Source organism: Geotrypetes seraphini, chromosome 3 (assembly GCF_902459505.1).
Source record: "Geotrypetes seraphini chromosome 3, aGeoSer1.1, whole genome shotgun sequence".
Taxonomy (NCBI): Eukaryota; Metazoa; Chordata; class Amphibia; order Gymnophiona; family Dermophiidae; genus Geotrypetes; species Geotrypetes seraphini.
The window spans coordinates 246,803,904-246,823,851 of record NC_047086.1 but is presented as its reverse complement, the minus strand read 5'-3'; the positions used below and the strand labels follow the sequence as shown (position 1 = coordinate 246,823,851).

At 42.6% G+C, this 19,948-nt stretch overlaps 1 protein-coding gene across 4 annotated transcripts in view; it reads left to right on the top strand.

Annotated features, from left to right (window-relative positions):
* The window catches only part of ADGB (androglobin), a 633,675-nt gene that overhangs the window by 593,957 nt on the left and 19,770 nt on the right, over positions 1-19,948 (top strand). For all 4 annotated transcript variants that reach the window (XM_033939743.1, XM_033939744.1, XM_033939742.1 and 1 more), the window contains 2 exons: positions 1,010-1,180; positions 10,446-10,551. In XM_033939743.1, coding sequence (XP_033795634.1) covers positions 1,010-1,180; positions 10,446-10,551 — 277 coding nt within the window. The remainder of the gene's footprint in view (positions 1-1,009; positions 1,181-10,445; positions 10,552-19,948) is intronic.

Here is a 19,948-nt window from a genome sequence, read left to right as displayed (position 1 = left end):
TGTTGCTTGTTACTAAAAATCATGTTTTTCATACAGATGGGGGGGGCAAAAACTGATGGGCCCCGGGTGTCACATATGCTAGGTACGCCACTGTCTTTGGCATACGTTTGGTTGGGCAGCCCAGTTCCCTTAAGTCTTAAGAAAATGTGGCAGAAGGATACAGAAATATTTCCCATTGTTTTAAGCGCCACCGGCCATCATCTGTGCTTTTTTTTAACTTGAGGCAGTATCTGAGGTCTCTGGTTAGTACAGTGAGCTGGGAACTTGAGGAACTGGGTTTGATTCCAACTGCAGCTCCTTGGGCAAGTCACTTAACCCTTTATTGTCCCAGGCATAACACTTAGATTGTGAACTTACTACAGACAGAGAAAGTACCTGCTTATAATAAATGTAAAGCAAAAAACCAAAACAAAACTGTAGGGGAATGTATGGGATGCAGGAATTTATTCAATAAAATCAACAGAAATCATAAAAACATATATCACATATATAAAATGAATACATAAGCTGCAATATCTATATCCAAAAGCTGGTCCTTATATTCATGTGGATCAGACCCGACATGGTCTGTGTTTCGAAAAAACAGTTCTTCTTCAGGGGTCCCGAATGCTTACTGTAGTTCTCCCTACTTCCCTTATGTATTGGTACGTCATGTTCGTATGTGTCGGTTGTAGTTAATAATTAAAACCCTGTTTTTAATTGCATGGGTTTATGTCTTAACCAGTCATTATTTATGAACTTGAATTTTTGTGCATAGTGATATAAGTGCAATGCAAACACTGTACTGCATTGCAAACAGGAGCTTTGCTTGAAAATCCCAAACTGATGACTTTTTAGCATATTTCAAGGCATATTTGAATATTTTTGGGCAAGAAGCTTCACTTGTAAACAAAAAAGATACACCTTTGTACATTAGCCTGTAATTTTACAGGCAGATTTATAATGCCCTAAAAGGGATTTGGAAGTTGGATACTTATTGTTCTAAGCTTCTTGAAATGCTCCTTTGTAGGTCTACCAACCACCCACACTGGATACAACCAAACCACACTGGATATTGCGCGTAGTCACAGAGCAGAGTGAAGCAGATGCATTGGAATTAAAGAAAGACACAGAGAGAGCAGATGATATTAAAGCCATGAAACAAGCGTGGGAGTCCACAGAACCAGGGCGATCTATAAAGGTAACTAGAAACTTTAGGAGGTCATTTAAGAAGTCTTATGTGGCATTTGCAAATGGCCCAGTGTGCTGATTTTAGAGACTGTGGAACACAATGCCCTTGATGTAAAGTTTATTGGAAATCATAAAAAGCAAGTTCATCCACAGTAGGTAGCAGCTGACACAATAAATAGCAGCGGACCCGATACAGCCTGTATTTCAGCTTCACAAGCCTTCCTCAGGGGTCCTAAGGATGTAAAATAAATGTATCTGTATATGAGACTAAGGGCTCCTTTTACGAAGGTGCGCTAGCAGTTTTATCTTACGCACTGGATTAGTGCACGCTAGCCAAAAATCTACCACCTGCTCAAAAGGAGGTGGTAGCGGCTAGCGCACACGGCAATTTAGCGCGCGCTATTCCGTGCATTAAGGCCCTAGAGCATCTTCGTAAAAGGAGCCCTAACTCTAATGTAAATGAAGAATAGAAAATAAGAGTGCTCCATGGTGAGTATCGTGGTTCAAGGGAATGATGCTGTGGAACTGTGGGGCTTTTGTTGTGTGGCATGTATAACTACAGCATGCACATTTTCAAACATGATGTTCTGGATGTAGTTTGGCCGACCCTCAGAGGTATGGATATTTTCCCTTCATGCATTCATGTAAGCTTTTTTGAACCTGAGGTTTGAATGAGTGATGAGGGTGCAATTTTGCTAACACCTTTTTCTTTAAAAGCTACTTCAAAAATCCTAAAATTTGCTTTTTAGGATGAAGTTTGTCCTGTACTAGTCATCGGGGTAACCATTCATGAGCATGATTGTTCATCCCCATGCCTGCTACTGGGTGATCATCCATGAGCATGATCATAATCACCCACAAACATACTGGAGAAGTTTTACCAATAGAGTTCTCTTCTAGAGTCTTGGGGAAACTTTTTAGATTCCTCTCTTTCGTTCAATCATCAGGTAAATCATCTTATTAAGAAATGCTTTTTGAGTTTACATAAATTAAAAAGTGTTTGTCCTCTATTTTACAAACACTACTTTGTAGTTCTGATCCAATCAATCATTTTATCCCAATTAGACTATTACAATTCCATCTGTATTGGTTTAAGTAAAGGAAATGAGAAAAGGTTGCAGTTAATTCAAAATACAACTGCAAGGATGATTTTTGGGAAATCAAAATTCGATCCTGTGACACCTTTCCTAAAGATCGTATATTGGCTTCCATTTCATTTTATGTTTATTTGTATTTATAATCCTCATAGTGAAAGACACCACCATTATAGTATCCTCCCACCCAAGCACCCACCACTATAACCTTGATCCTCAACAACACCTCTCTGTGTTCAAATCATTTCATTACACAGAGCTTTATGTGTTAAATCGACACCGGATCTTCACCAGATCCAGTGACTATTTAACACGTAAAGCTCTGTGTAATGAAATGATTTGAACACAGAGAGGTGTTGCTGAGGATCAAGGTTATAGTGGTGGGTGTTTGTGTGGGACGATACTATATTGGTGGTGTCTTTCATTATGAAGATAGTAAATGTTTAATGGCCAAAAAAGAAGATATAAAGTGCTGTTTTAGTGCAATATTTATATTTACAGTATATACTGTTCTTTGTTTATAACATCAGTGCGGTGTACATCAGTGCAGTGCATGCACGGATGCCCTCCTGACCAACGAGCAATCTGAGGGGACAGGGCTAGGGGTGTGGTGCGCGCATAATGGGGCAGGAATGGGTAGAACTGGGCAGGGTCTATGGGTCCAGATTGTACTTAAGTAAAATCTGGTAACCCTATTAGGTCAGAAATTTCTTTCCTGCCCACCCACCAGTGTGTCTAATGAATAGATGTTCCTCAGAGATTTATTGAGTCCACATCATTCATGGTTAGCACTAGATCTGGTAGAATATATAATACTCATAAAGACAAATATCCTCCTGCTTGGTTTCCCTCAATGTCAGTATAAAAGGGAAAGGACTTAGTGCATAGCTGTACTAAATCATGCATGCCTTCCCACACCCTTTGACCCCATTCCCTTGCTGTGGTTTTCTCAGTTACCACTCTAATCGCAGCTGTCTGGTCTCCTTTTTCTATTGAGCTCTGTTAGCCTCACATACAAAAACAAAGAAAGAAAAACCTCCTCTTTTCTTACCCTTCTATAGTGCCTGTTGCTGTTGGGCCTGTACTTTTGATTCCGTGCCCTCCTGCATTGTTGCTAGTGCCACTCTAGTTGCTGCCACTGTACCAATGCCAATGCCTGCATACTCTTGATTCAGTGCCCCCTTGCATTATTACTAGTTACTCTCTTGCTGCTGCTGCTGCTGCTGTCTGTTGTGATCAGATGCTATATCAGTGTCTGTATTTCCCCAAAATGAAAAAAGATAAACTATACAAGAGCAAAAAGAAAAATGTTTTCCTCCTTTAGTGCTAGTATCTTGGGTTATTCATGCCACTGACAGTTTATTGTGCTCTGTCCTACTTTTGGTACCTTGGTGTCTTCATGCCACTCTAAATTTGGCTACCCAATAATCAGCTACCTTTTCACTCTTTTGTTTTCACCAAGGTGTTTTGTTCATTATGAGAGAAATGTTGTTGGGGTGATTATAATTGTTCTGTTTAATTATTCAAATTCTCAGATGGAGGAGGAGTTATAGAGATATAGGAGGAAATCGAAGGGTCCACAAAGCTAAGAGTTCACATAGGGGTGATTAATACCCTTCCATTCTCTCTACTTGAAAGGATAGTGAAAAAGCAAAGGTACTCACCTGTAGCAGATGTCCTCCAAGGACAGATATTCTCACATGTGGGTGACATCTTTCACGGCACAGATGATCAAAAGTATAACGTTACTTTAAATTTTAGGACTGCCCATAACGCATGCATGCTGGTGCCTTCCCGCTTGACATTGATTCGCAGGACCTGCAGTTCAACTAGGGAAGGTGGAAGGGTTGTGAGAATATCTGTCTACTGTTCTCTGATAACACCTGCTCTACAGGTGAGTAACTTTGCTTTCTCTGATGACAAGCAGGCAGTATATTCTCACATATGGGACACCGTAGCTGCAAGGGTATTGCCTCTAGGAAGAGGGTTGTACTTAACCATGAGCTTGACAAAATCCAAAGGGGTGGAGGGAAGTTGTCATTAAGTTTTTATTAAAATTTGATGTACATGCATTGTCAAATATTTCAGCTAAGTAGAAAATAAATTTTGTAGAACTTCTTGCCCAAATTGACTATTCCTTCTAGAAAAATTCTCTAGACTGTAATGGGAAGTGAAGGTATGGATTAAGGACCATGTAGCTTCTTTTCAAGTGTCCTCAATAGGTGTAGAACAAAGATGGGCTATTGAAGTCGTCATGGATTGGATCTTATGAGCAGTGACGTGATCTTAATGTGTCAGTCCAGCCTGAGCATATGCGACGGAGATACAGTCCATTAGCCAAGTTGAGATGGTTCTCTTGGTGACAGGAGTACCAGACAAACATTTGAGCAGTAGTTCTGGGCAGCTTGGAGCAAACTAAGCAGTAAGCCAGTACAAGTTTACAGTCCAGTGTGTAAAGTGCTGCCTCACCAGGATGAGTGTGAGGTCATGGGAAGAAGACAGGTAGAACAATAGACTGGTTGAGATGAAATTTAGAGATGACTTTCAGGAGGGATTTCAGAGGAGTGCAGAGTACAATCCTATTATGCATAAAGTGAATCCAAGTGCATAATCTTGCATAAAGTGAATCCATGACAAGTGCTTGAAGTTCACTGACTTTTTATGCAGACGTGAGGGCGATTAGGAAGATCACGTTACACGTACGAGGTCTGTTCAAAAAGTTCCAGGACTGATTTTATAAAAAATGTATTAAACAATCTTACAACTTAATCCACTGGGTCCCCTTCAAAGTACTCCCCTTTCCTATGTATACACTTTTCCCAATGTTGTTTACACTTCTGGAAACAATCCTTAAATGCATCTTTAGGGATCGCCAAAAGTTGCATTGAATTTTACTTTATATCTTCAATTGTGTTGAATCACTTTCCTTTCCGCGTGGATTTACGTTTTGGAAACAAGAAGTCAGCAGGGGCCAAGTCAGAAGAGTAAGGTGGCTGGGGAGGAACTGTCATTGCGTTTTTGTGCAAAATTCACAAATTTTGACACATTCAAAACACCTTCCATGACTTACGCCATGTTCCCCATAAGCCACTTTCAACATTTTCATAAGTTTCTGTAGCAGTCTTACCCAATTTGAAACAGAACTTCACGCTGTTGCGCTGCTCATTGAAGTTGCACATGATGGAAAATAGACGATCATGAAAACACACTTTCACAAAAACCACTATAGTTCAAAGATGAAAACAGATATCAACAAATGGAAAAAAAGGAAGCTACTCATAAGGTTTCAAGCTACTCAACGCTGCCTAGCTCATCTTAAAATAACTTCCCAATGGCATGCAATTCAAACTGTCCTGAAACCTTTTGAACAGACCTCGTAAAATGTTTGAGGGAAGAAGCTATAAGTGGTTCTAAAGGAGACTTCATCAGAATGGAAAAAAACTACATTGAGGTCCCAGGTGATAGCTGGAGGCTTGAGCGGAATCTTAGTATGGTACAGGCCTTTCATGAATCTGGAAACCAAAGGGTGCACAGATAATGGTTTCAATGGAGATGAAAGATGCTGATAGTGCTGAGGTGAACACACACTGAGAAAATTTTAAACCCAGAATTGGAAAGGTGAAGCAGGTAATCCAGTACTGAAGGCAGGGGACATGATACTGGATCTAGTGAGTGAAGATCACACCAGACAGAGAAGCAAGTCCTTGTGAACTGATAGCATCATTATGTAGAAGGTTTTCTGGAAGTTTTAATAATAACTGAAACGGGTGCAGAGCGAGTGAAAGCATCTACTCGGTGGAAGAAAGATACCACATTGTGAGTGCTAATGAGCGTAGATTGGGATGAAGGAGATAGCCTTCATTCTCTGTGCGTAGTATTGGAAACAACTAAAGTCTGCTCTTTAGGAGGGGAGGGAACCATGGCTGATGAGGCCAACAAAGCTCGATGAGAATTGTGGTGCCTTTTTTCTGGTGAAGTTTAAGTAAAGCATGTATTCCCTCCACTTCCTTTTGTCAGAAACTTGTCTGTCCAGTCCAGCAGTAAAGCATTTGACTCCAGGCAAAGGGGAGTATAGAGCCTGGAGCAGAAGAGTGGAAGCTTATGGTTGTGGGGGGAAAGCAAACTGATCTATTTTAGAGGTTCCCCAATCTGCAAAAATTTGACATATAACGGATGTGATGAGAGAACACTCAAGAGGATGAAGAAGTCTGCTGAGTTTATCTGCTAAGATGTTCTGCTTCCCTGGAAGATAAACTGCTTTGAGAAAGATATTGTTTGCAATTGCCCAATTCCATATTTATATCACTTCTTGACAAAGAGGGCGTGAGCCCATGCCTTTTTGTTTGTTCATGTAGAACATTGCAACCTGATTGTTTGTCCAAATGAGGACTACCTGATTCTGCAAGTGATATTGAAGGGTTTGGAGGGTGTTGTGAATTGCTTGAAGTTCCAATAGGTATATTTGGAGAGTTTGTTCGTGAGTGTTCCAGACTCACTGAGTCTGGAGACCATCAAAATGGGCTCCCAGCCTATCATGGAAGCATTTCTCACGAGTAACTTCAGATGGGGACAAGACTGATAGAGGAGGCCCCTAGAGAGGTTGGGCAGAATCATCCACCATTGGAGGGAGTGACAATACTAAAGTCACTTGTGTCTGGGCAGCTAGAGATCCAATGGCCTGAGACCAATGGGTGGAAGGAGTCCATTGTGGAACTCTGAGATGTAGGTGTGCAAATGGAGTGACGTGCACCATTGAAGTCATGTGACTCAGAAGACATAGCATTTGGTGTGCAGAAATGCATGATAGAGTGGAGTCTTTCTGGCATAGGTGAATAAGGTTGTCATCCCTTTGCTGGAGTAGAAAAGCTTAGTCTTAAGTAGTATAGAGAAGAGATCTGATGAACTCCAAGGTCTGCATGGGTTGGAGATGTGACTTCTGGTAGTTCACTACAAACCCTAAGAGTTCTAAAAGATTACATTAAATAATAAGAGACAAAATAGAGCCCTGTGGCACTCTGTATTTGAGAGCGTAGAAAGAAATATTTGAGAGTGTGGGAAGAAATCATTTTGGAACCCAAAGAAACTGAAAAAGTCCAATCTGTTAAGAAGGAAGAAAACCAGCTGTGAACTACCCCAGAAATACCCAATTGAGAGAGCCTAGAGTGAACAACGAGATCAAAAGCTGCTGAAAGGCCTAATGACACTTTGAGAATAATATTACCGTTAATGTTATTACAGTATTCTAAATATTTATGCATGTAACATGTAAATGAGAACACCAAGGTCACAGAATTTCCCTCCACATGTGGAAATATATTTTTGGCTTACTCCTTTCTATACCTAGCTTTGACAAATTATCTGGCCCCAGTACTGTTCCATGTAATCCCTACCCTTAACTAAAACAAGGTCAAAGTTTTAAAAAATGGGGAAAGAGGTGTAATTCTGAATATTTCCTCCAAAAGCTGTTCTTCGCTCTGCTAATAAGGACAATGTGCAAATTATAGGGCACAAGAACTCATATAGGGGAAAAGTATTAATAATATAATCATACAAACCCCATATGTGACAAGTAGGAAAAAGGTCTAAGAAAATGGTTAGTCTGCCTGGTCTGGGTTAGTCTGCCTAGAGAGATTGAGCTAGAAAACTACCTATTTTTAGATAGAAATTATTTTAAATAATGAATCTCACTCTTAATTGTAATGCCAATTTTACTATTAGCAAAGCCTTAAATATTGAAGCCTGAAGAAAGACCACAGAAACAGCTGTTGTATCTCAATTCATATGTCTCACAGGGGTTCATTCCTTAAGATATTCATTCATATTTATCATTTCTTGATATACTACCAATCACACTATGGGCAGACTAGATGGGCCATTTGGCCTTTATCTGCCGTTATGTTTCTATGTACTTACCACTAGGTGGTTTATAAATTAAAATGAGTCCTAGATTCTTTAAAAAATGTGTTTAAAACGAAGGGCTGCTATCGCAGCCGTTCTGGTAGTGAATTTTAAAAAGCAAATCATTCTCCCAAAAATGCTTATGTAAAGGAGGTTGGCGGAGAGTAGCGAAGACTCGCCAAATTTGCATGTGCCCAATGCTGATGATAGCGATGGGCACGTGCAGAAAAAAAACAAAAATAAAAACACAGCATCTCTCCTGCTGCCAACCAACACAACCCCCCTCCCCTGCAGTGGGAGAGATGCCCACTCTCTCCTACTGCCAAGCAAAACCACCCCCTCAGAGTGGGAGAGACTCTCCCACTGCATCACAACATCCCCCCTTCAACAGGCAAGAGACCGTTCTCTCCCACTGCATTACAACACCCCTCCCTGCCTCTGACCCATCTCCCCCATACCTTTTAATTAGATGGCTGACCAGAGGGATGCCTACTTTGGCCAGCCTCTTCCAAAATGGGCCTGGGGCTCTGATTTGCCCATTGTGTATAAGGCCTCCCTGCTGCTGGTGTTGTGTGGCAGCAGGAGAGAATGGGCATCTCTCCCACTGCTTAGGGGGGAGGGGGTTGCTTCTCAAAATAGCTTTTCTAGCAGTCTCCGACACTGCCATGCTGGGGTTTTAAACATTGCTGTCACTGTAGTGGCACCCCTGGACCAGTCGCTGATTTTTTTCGCCAAAAGCCAATGCTGATCTTAGAGAATAGCTTGATGATTTTAAGAATCCACCGGAGTTCTCATTTTAATGTTGACGAGACAATTTGCATGTCAGTGTCGAGAAACCTTGCTAAAAACAGAGATAAGCCGTTTTGATAATTCGCCTCTAAAATGCATGCAGGCATGCAACGGCGTTAAACTTTTGAGAATCTGGGCCTGAATGAGTTTACAGGAAGGGCTGTTGGTCAAGCTAATGATGGGATGCTAAGACAGGAGACAGAGCCAAGATGGTGGTGATAGCTCTATGAAGCATGGTGTGTTTATCTATTCTGTTCTTTTCCTCTATTATGAGTAAGCATTGAGGCAAGATCTGAGTATTTCCCCCTGCAGTGGGTCCAGTGTCAATGACAGGCCTGATTGATTCATTTGTCTTGCACCAGGGATTTCCTGTTCGTTCTGAAGCAAAAAGCCCTCTAGAGCAGCCAAGTTGGAGCTCATGCAGGTTCTCCTGGGCATTATGTCACATTAATCCTGGATGAGATGTATTAAGAGATAATTAATTGAGGTTCTGGGTGTTGCTGCAGAATCTATTTCACTGCTATTTCGTACATAGAAGGAGATGCTCCATTTAAGATGAATATGTTAAGACATTTCTGGAATAATCGAACAGTCAGATACAGATACTATAAGTTTCTCAACTATGTTAGTTTGTACATTTTTACATTAACAATTGATAAGGTGAATGTTTAAGATTTTTTTCAGACATCAGAATAAACTGTTTCTTAGTCCTAAAATCAATGGGGATAATATTCAGCTGCTGGAGGTCAACATTTTTTTTTAAATACTGACCGTGGCCAGCTAAATTAGCATTGGATGTACAGTCACAGGTATTGAATATCTGAGGCTAATGTACCCACTGCTTTCTGCCAGTGCTTATACAGATCCCAGTAATATTCAGCTAAGACCTGCATAACTTTTTTAACCCCGTCTAATCCCCTTCCCACCCTTTGTATCCCCCCTCTTCCAGGTACCCTCCCATCAACCTGCAACAGTAATAACCCCCTCCCCTGTAATCTCTCCCAACACTCTCCCCCACAAACTTGATAGGCTCCCCACAGGCCTACCTTATATCCATGGTGATTCAGTGGGGATTCTCTGTAACACCGCTATCTGTGAACAGTTTCTTCCTCTGTAAACTGCTCTGAACTGCTTCTGGTATTGCGGTATACAAAAATAAAGTTGTTATTATTATTAATATTATTATGATGGGGCAGGAGTGAACCCTACTTGCTCTTGCTCCTAGCAACAGCACCTTAGGTTTCGTTAGGCACTGGTAAATTAGACCAGGAAAATCCCAGCCTAATATACTGGCACCTAACATTATGATTCCTAGTGGTGTATAAGTTGAATTAGGCGCCACTAGATGTGATTCTATAAATAACACCTAACGGTTGATTGTCAACCACACCAAATGGCACCTAGGAGTTAGAAGCCGTTTATAGAATCAGGGCCTGTCTAGTCACAGAACTTTGCAATGCCATTTTCACTATGTATTATTAATCTATTTTCTAGGCTTTGCAGGCACGTCTTCAGTTTATTAACAAATACATGGAGAGTATGTCATCAAGACCCCAAACAGAACAAACTGGTGTCCTTATCACAGATGAGACAGAAAGAGGTATGGATCCAGTTTTGTAACCTACCAGTGTAAGATCTACTTTAATATAAAAAGAAACAGTAGTGGGGGAGGGGGAGGTAATTATTAAGCTGTGTTAAAGAACACTAACACAAGTTGTAGTACCATACCACACGGTATAAGTTATACACTAATGAATAGGTTATACAATAATGAAATACAAAACATACAAATGTATAGAAAGCAGCTCATTAGTATGTAAATTCACAACACAGTTCATGGTGAACACTGCAAACCACATTATCACAGAAAAAATAATCTCAGCCAGAAACTAGGGTTATTTTACTGTCCTGAGTGCACTGGACAGCAAAGATATGGCCAATGCTCCCAGGCACATCTCATATGGACCAACAAAATATGAGCTGTCCCTGACCTGAACCCTCCTAGTCATGATTTTGCCCTCCCAAAGACCCCATCAAACTTAAGCACCCTCCCCCACCCAAAAGGCTTCCCAAATCCAGATCTCTATCCTTCCTGAACTCCCTCTCCAATTGAATCACTCAGAAGTCCTCCCACACATTAAAGATCCCCTCCATCCTCTGAAAAATATCCCCCACCCCTTATCTACTTGTCAGTTGCCTGATGTCTACTGGGATTAGGAAAGAGTGATCCCCAGTCCTTCCTGCTCTTGTTGGCATGGGGTTAAAAATGGCACTAGTGATCCCTAGTGGTGTTCTTATGATACTGCATCTGGGTAGCTGCCCAAAAAAATTAAACGGAGCTCAAGAAGCTCCTTGTAGCCTTCCCTTGGATGTGATGCATTCAAGGCTGTTCTGCAGAAAATTGCAGTTTCTTTCTGAAGGAATGAGGTATCTGCATCAAACATATCGTCTGCAGCAACCTCATGCAAACCTGGTCTATGTATGGCCAATGTTGCTAAAATCTTTTGAACCCCACAACATATGATCTTCCACTAACTCCAATCAGTTGGGTGATGATACTTCCAAGCACCAGTTCCATCATATTATGTTGACAGGCGAGCCATGCTAACTCTCGTCTTACTGATGATTCAATAAGGGAAAAGCACTGTTCTTCAGGCCTGTATTTCTAAGACCTTGAACATGGCCAGATGAGCTGCCTCTTTCAAAGCAGTGTTTTTGTCGTTGTGTAAGTACATCACCAATAGAAGAACATCCCCATTGGTTGGAAGATGTGAACTGGACAGTTCATCAGTGCCCTTCCCTAGCAGCAATACTTCAATATTGCTTATAGTCTTTGATATTCTTCTTAGTTTATATCCTAAAATATGACATCAACTCAGTTTTCAACTGTCTATTTATAACTAAACTTACTTTCAGCAGTGCTGTCATTAACAACAGCTTCAAAGTACAGTGGAACCTTGGTTTATGAGCATAATTCGTTCCAGAAGTATGCTCGTAAACCAAATTGCTTGTATATCAAAGCGAGTTTCCCCATAGGAAGTAAGGGAAACTCGCTTTGATCCGTTCCACCTCCTCCCCCCCTGGGCACCCAAGTCTTCACCAATGCTGCTCCATACCCCCCTACCACGATCCGGCATCCCCCCCTGCGAACCGGCATCATCCCCCCCGCTCACGTCACCCTCCCCCCTCCCCCGCGATTCTACATCCCCCCCCGAGCACCAAAACGAAATCCCTTACCCCGATTGGGCACCGGCACCAGCACCAATGCATAGGACATGCTGGTACCGGTGCCCGAAGATCCTCCCTCTTTTGGGCTGGACGGTGCGTCAGAGATCCTCCCTCTTGCCTGTGCTGGGATGGACTGGGCCTTGAGCATTTGCGCATGCTTAAGGCCTTCTGGTCTCGCTCTCTCTGAGATTCTCAGATTCAGAATCTCGGAGATAGCAAGACCAGAAGGCCTTGAGCATGCGCAAATGCTCAAGACTCAGTCCAGCCCAGCACAGGTAAGAGGGAGGATCTCCGACACACCGCCCAGCCCAGAAGAGGGAGGATCTTCGGGCACCGGCATGTCCTATGCGTTGGTGCTGGTGCCCAATCGGGGTAAGGGATTTCGTTTTGGTGCTCGGGGGAGATGTAGGATCGCAGGGGGTGGGATGGCGTGAGCGGGGGGATGCCGGATCGCGGGGGGTGGCGCTCGTAAATCGAGTCAAACTCGGTTTCCGAGGCACCGATTTTGCAAATGTTTTGCTCGTCTTGCAAAACACTCACAAACCGGTGCACTCGTAAACCGAGGTTTGACTGTGTAGCTATTTACCAATCAATATTAAATAATGGTTTCTAACCACATTACCACATTGTTATGAATAGCCAGCTGCATTATGAGGATATTGAAGGGCCAAGAGCAACCTCTAAATTTGTCCCAAACTACTTCATATTTTAACCATATCTTTCATCTGCATGAGGTAAAACATATTCAGACTTGTAGATGCATGCTCTGATGAATTTTTACCATATTCTTATGGACCACCTTAACTGCTACCCAATGGACAAGTTGCCATTTAAGGGCCTATTGTGCCTTGTATGGCAACTTAGCCCTTAGCAGTAATACCATGAGACTACAACTAAGGGTTGTCGGGGCCATTTGAACCCAGTTTCAGAAAGGACAGGAGCAACTGGGGCTCTCACTCCTGCTGAACACAAGTAAACATCTGGGAACTGACATGGTAGTCCTGGGTGTGTTTGAAAGGTTAGAGAGTGGGGGGGGGGGCTTTGATGTCTGAGAGGATCCTCTAGGTGAGGTGGTAATTGATAGATTTATCGACTTTTACTACACCTTGAAAACTTCCCATCTAAATGGATCCTTTAGGAGAAAGCATATGTTGAAAATACAATAACCACTGAACTGCAAACTCTTCATGTTTGAAATATTTATTTTATTTCCTGATTTGTTTGAGTCTAGAAACTTTAATCACATTCTTAGCTTAATATATGATCCTCTGCAAGAGAAATTTTTGCACACCAGAAAACCTTTCTTGATTGATCACCCTCATTCTTGTGCTTTGAATTTGAGATTTATTATTTTAGGAATTACTCCATATGCAAGGGTTGGATTTCTAGCTTACTAAGGGAACAATTCTATAACTTTGTGCATCCAATTAGGGGTATTGATACCATGCACTGTGTGCAAGTTCAATAATGGCATGTATGCCATTATAGAGTATTAGAGTAAGATGGCATTGATATTCCTAAATAGATGTGAATAGTTATGCCAGATCAATGGTCTGTAAGTTATGCATGTAACTTGGAGATATGCCGCCTTGCAGTTATGTGCTAATGTACCTATACATTTATAGAATAGTGTGCATATACCCCTAAGTGCCGATTATCTCAGCACGTATGTGCATATGGTATGAGTAATTACACTGGCATGAGTAACTATAGAATTGCCTTTAAATGTGGTATGGATTTAAAGAGGGTTGTGCTGCTGGTTCAGGTTGGGCTGGTTGCCTTTACCTTGGAAAGGCTTAAAGGTAAACAAAGGAGGGATTCCATGCAGAGCATATTTGGCCCAAGTCAGGCTGGCTGTTGCCATGGGAGCAAATAATTAGAAGGGATGGAGAAGCAACCAGCAATCAAGGAGAATTTTGATTGTAGTGGGAGGCACTCACTGACATTGTAGTTCTGTCATTGCATTTCTGGCTCTTCCTTCTCTGTTGCAGCACATAATAATAATAATAATAATTTTATTCTTATATACCGCCAAAGCTGTGGTAGTTCGAGGCGGTTTACAACCAAGAAGAGCTGGACAAACAGCGAATACAGGTACAATGTAAGATCATCAAAATACAGGAGAGCATGGTACGGAAGTGAGGCAAGAGATTTTGGGAACAACTCGGTTAGGGTTGGAGAGGAGAGGCTTGAGAGGACTTGGTTACAAATTGGTTAAACAAGTTTGTTTTTACAAGTTTTCTGAAACTTAGATAGGATGAGGAATGCGTGATAATGTTACCCAGCTAATCGTTCAGTTGACCTGCTTGGAAGGCAAGTGCTCTGTTCAGGTATCTTTTGTAACGGCAGGCCTTTAGTGTTGGGTGCTTAAATAGGTGTAGTCTGCATGTGGGTCTGGATGGGGAACCAAGTATAAGGGGGCCGAACCTAGAATGGAATTGAAACAGAGGCAGGCAAATTTGAACACCACTCTCGCTTCGAGGGGCAGCCAGTGGAGCTTATGGTAGTAGGGAGTTAGATGTGCCCATTTTTTAACCCAAAAATCAATCGGATTGCCAAGTTTTAGATAATTCAGAGTCTTTGAATGATTTGAAAGACCCCAAATAAATGATGTTACAGTAGTCGAGTGAGCTTAGAATGGAGGATTGTACCAGTAAGCGGAGTGAGATAGTATCGAAGTACTTTCTGATGGTTTTCAATTTCCACAATGTTTCCACAATGTTGAGAAGCCTCTTCTGACCAACGAGTCTGTGTGCGCTTCAAGGGTAAGGTAGCGGTCCAGAGTAACTCCCAGAATTTTTATGGAATCCGCAATCGGAAAAGACTAGACCATTCAAGGAAATTGAATGAATCTTTGATTTTGTCGTTCGGGGCTCGCCAGGAAGAATTTGGTTTTTTTTCTGAATTGAGTTTTAATTTGAAATCGGCCATCCATAGTTCGATTTGCTTTAAGATGGATGCCAGGTGATTCTTCGTCTCGGGTGTTAGGTTTGTTAGAGGAAAGATAATGGTGATGTCTTCGGCGTAGATGTAAAATTTGATTTTTAAACTTTGCAATAGGTTCTATAGTGCGTCCAGGTAAATGTTGAACAGTGTGGGGGATAAGGTTGAGCCCTGTGGGGACTCCGCATGAGTTTACCCAGCTGAAGGGAATGAGTGTTTGTCCGCTGTAAACTTGGTAAGATCGTTTACTCAGAAAACCCTGGAACCATTTTAATACATTACCAGAGATTGACTCCAAACATTCCATAAGAATAGCATGATCAACTAAGTCGAAGGCACTACTTAGGTCAAATTGCAGGACCTGTGCCCTGGCTAAATAAACTGTGGAGGGAATCTAGCAGTGAGGCAATAACAGTTTCAGTGCTGTGCCTGACTGGTTGTCATTTAGTATACTGAATTTGTCCAGATAGGTTACTAAATCCTGGTTGACTAGGCCTTCCATCAATTTTACAAAGAAGGGAATGCTTGCAATGGGTCTGTAATTAGAAGACAGTTTAATTGATTCTTTGGGATTTTTTACTATCAGAGTGATCAGGATCTGGCCTAGGGCCTCTGGAAAAGTACCTGACTGTAGAAGGGAAGAAAGCCAACTGTGTAGCTTGGTTTTGAAGGTGACCGGGGCGACTTTCATCACATTTAGTGGGCAACAGTCTAATTTGCAATAGGAATCAGCATATTTAGAATAGAACTTGCAGAATTGTTGCCAGGTGGGGGATGGTAAAAGTGTTCCAGAATGCTGCCTCCTACAACTGTCACCTTAGGCGCTAGTCCACTATGTGCTACAGTTGGACCTGGTCCAAACTCTTCCAACGCAGACAAAACTATTGAATTATGAAAGGGTGCTGAAAAGTTCTCAGGCCAATCAACTTCCTAAATTCTGAGTGTTATTTTGCCACTTTTGCAAAGTGCCAATTTGCAGAATCTTAATACTATATTTTAACATTGTTTCAGATCATTGATTGAGCCATGTCGACGAAAAGTGTGGAATTTTCAAGAGTGGAACTCTGAGCCATCATGACGATCCTATTCTTGCAGAAGAAAACTCCAAAGAAAATCCATGAATGTATGATGCAAACATTGACTGACAAATGCCCATCATACTCCACAATGAAGAAGTGGTGCACAGACTTTCAGCGTGGAGTTTCAAGACCAAAGTTGCATTAATATCTGGGAGGCCTCAAACATTGTCAACTCCTGAAATTGTTGACCATATCCATGACCTGATTTTGGCAGATCAGCGAATATCAGCTAAAACAATTGCTGAGATACTACAAATATTCAGGGAATGTGTTGGGTGTATAATCCATGAGCAACTGGGTCTGCAGAAGCTGTTGGTCAAGTGGGTGCCCAAATGTTTGAATGTTGATGATAAACATTGAGTGGATACTTCCAAGTTGATTTTGCAGCACTTTTAGTGAGCTGGTGGCAACCTTTTAGAACAACTAGTTACTGTATTTTCACGCATATAACACACGCGTTATACATGATTTTACAAACCGAGCATAACCATGCGCGTTATATGCGTGAGGAGCGTTTTACAATTTTTTTTTTTTACATTGCTGGTCCCCCCTCCCTCCGACGTCCGATTCATCCCCCAGCCCTGAAAGCCTGATGCCCCACCCCGAAGGACCACTGGCCCCCCACCATGAAGGACTGCTCGCACCCCCACCCTGAAGGACCGCTCGCACCCCCCCGACGTCTGATTCATCCCCCAGCCCCCCCCCCCCCACACCGTTTGCGGTGGAGAAGCAGCCTACCGTGGGTTCGCGATGCCAGTGAGCCTGCTGCTTCCTCTGCCGGCGGTCCCGCCCCTTCTTTGAGCCCTGTGCTGCTTCCTCTGCCACAGTCCCGCCCCTTCTCTGACGTCAGAGAAAGGGCGGGACCGCGGCAGAGGAAGCAGCGCAGGGCTCAGAGAAGGGGCGGGACCGCCGGCAGAGGAAGCAGCAGGGCTCAATGGCATCACGAACCCACGGTAGGCTGCTTCTCCACCGCAAACGGTGCGGGGGGGGCTGGGGGATGAATCGTATGTCGGGGGGTGTGAGCGGTCCTTTAGGGTGGGGGAGCCAGCGGTCCTTCAGGGTGGGGCATCAGGCTTTCAGGGTGGGGACAGGACTTCAAGGGGGACAGGCAGACCTTTAAGGGGGGACAGGACTTCAAGGGGGGACAGGCAGACCTTCAAGGGGGGACAGGACTTCAAGGGTGACAGGCAGACCTTCAAGGGGGGACAGGACTTCAAGGGGGGACAGGACTTCAAGGGAGACAGGCAGACCGAAGGGGGTGAAAAAGCTATAAAATAAACCCACCAGCGTGTCAATATGTTGAGAGGAAGAGGTGGTCTGGGAAATTCTGCTGAGCAAACTCCGGGCCCATTTCCACCCCCCAGTTAGTCCACTCCACTCAACTGGTTCACACACTGAGTGAATCTTTGGGTGTTGTGCCTCAGTAGTTGTTTTGGGATCTCTTCTAGTGGTTTGTCAGTATCTCCTTCTGGTCCAAGGAAGGAAACTTTGTTAACCTTAACATTGACCTTCAGAATATGTTTGTAACAGCGCTGCTTGTGTGGCATTAGGCTATGTAGTGATCGAAAGAAAAAACCAGACCTCTGCACATTTTTGCACTATATGGTGGGTGTATGAGGAGATTCACATTTCCTGCACAGCTAAGTCCTTGTGAAGTTACCTTGTTCTTTCTGTATTTGACATCTAGCAAGGTCTCTGTTTGGAAGGAAAGATCTAAGTTATGGTAAATGCAAATAGCATTGCTAGTTTTAAAAAGGTTTGGACAAATTCCTGGAGGAAAAGTCCATAGTCTGTTATTAAGACATGGGGGAAGCGTCTGCTTGCCCTGGATCGGTAGCATGGAATGTTGCTATTCTTTGGGTTTTGACCAGGTACTAGTGACCTGGATAGACTACCATGAGAATGGGCTACTGGGCATGATGGACCATTGGTCTGATCCAGTTAGGCTATTCTTATGTTCTCATCTGTAGGGGCCTTTGTTTTCACTTCTTATTTTAATGTATTTTTTTCTGGGAAACTTTATCAGTGTTTTTTATAATGGGAACAAAAATGGAAGAGAATTACCGTAATGTGTGTGGAATGGGGGGGGGGGGGGTTTAACTACCGTAATTTCTTCAGGTAAATAATTCAATCCACCTCAACCAGACATAGGAGAACTCACGCACCATTCACACACCCTCCAACCAAAAACATCAAAAGAAAAAACTGTTCATTCTTATAAACTACCGTATAACTTTTAATCTAGAGTTAGTGAGTATGAATTCAGCAACAAGAACAGAAATCACATGTTCATTCTTATAAACTATAACATTTACCGGTAATCTAGATCAAACAAAGTATCGAGGACAAAATAATCTAAATACAGTTACCGTAATTACGGCAAAAGTTGTAAATAAACAAAGTTTACTGGTTTATTTAGTCATCATCATCACAGTCATCTGAATCGTTGAATCCATCAAAATCCGAATTGTCATCATCGTCATTAAATAAAGTGAGCTCGGCCTGCAGACGATCCTCGTTTATTTCCGAAGTGATATCGTCATCGTCGTCATCATCATCATCGCTGATATCCGTGTTGTTGCCTCCTTCCGCTGCATGATTACCAGTAGTAGTGTCATTGGTTTTATAAACAATGCCTGCTTTTCTAAATCCATTTCGAATAGTATCTGGTGTTATTTTATCCCATGCTGAAGCCACCCACTTGCAGACTTCTGTGAAAGTTGCCCACTTCAGCCGCCCTGTAGGTGTGTACTCGTGCGTGCCGCTCTGCATCCATTCCTCCCACTCCTTTCTAACAAAAGTCTTGAATGGATGATTCACTGCAATGTCAAGTGGCTGCAGCTTACACGTCAGGCCTCCAGGTATCACAGCGATGTGGGCACCAGTAGAATTAATGTAGGCCTGAACATTTTTTTCTTTTTGGGCAGCCATGGCATCAAAAATTAACAAGGATTTTTTTGAAAAAAATCCACCCTGTCTTTCCCTAAAGCATTTATCTACCCACAATCTCATTACGTCGCAGTCCATCCATCCCTTCTTGTTGCAGTGCAGTGGGCAGTTTTTCACGGGGCATAGTGACCCTTTTGAAAATGACCATGGGCTTTAACTTAACCCCGCTAGCTGAGCAACCAAGAACTACTGTAAAACACGTTCTTTCATGCCCAGTTGTTGTGATGGCAACAGATTTAGTACCTGTGGAGACTACGGTTCTTGTCGCTGGAATGTCAAATACCATTGGAATTTCATCCATGTTGATGACGTCCTTTGCAGTGATGACAAGTTCAGATATTTCTTTGGCGACAAAGTCACGGAAATCGATCAATTTTGCTACCAGTCATCCGGAAGTCGCTGGCCAACAGTTGTTCTCATTCGAACCGATAGTCCGTTCCTTTTCATAAATTTCGAGATCCATGTGAAGCCAGCTTTGAAGTCAGGTATTCCTCTTCCATTGGCAAGTAGTTTTGTCTTCATCTGAATTGCAAGGTAGAGACTGATTGATTTTGCTCCCTTCTCCTCAGAATCCACTGCTTCAAGTCATCCTCCAGCTGAGGCCATTTTGGTTTGGCCCCACGACGTGCCCGTTTGCGCAGATTGCATTTCTCCAGTTCCTTCTTATCTTTTCTCCATTCACGCACCGATGTTTCTCCAACATCGAACTCTCTCGCTGCGGCCCGGTTGCCTATTTCCTCAGCTTTCGCAGCGACTTTAAGCTTAAAGTCCACTGTATATGACTTTCATCTCATTCCT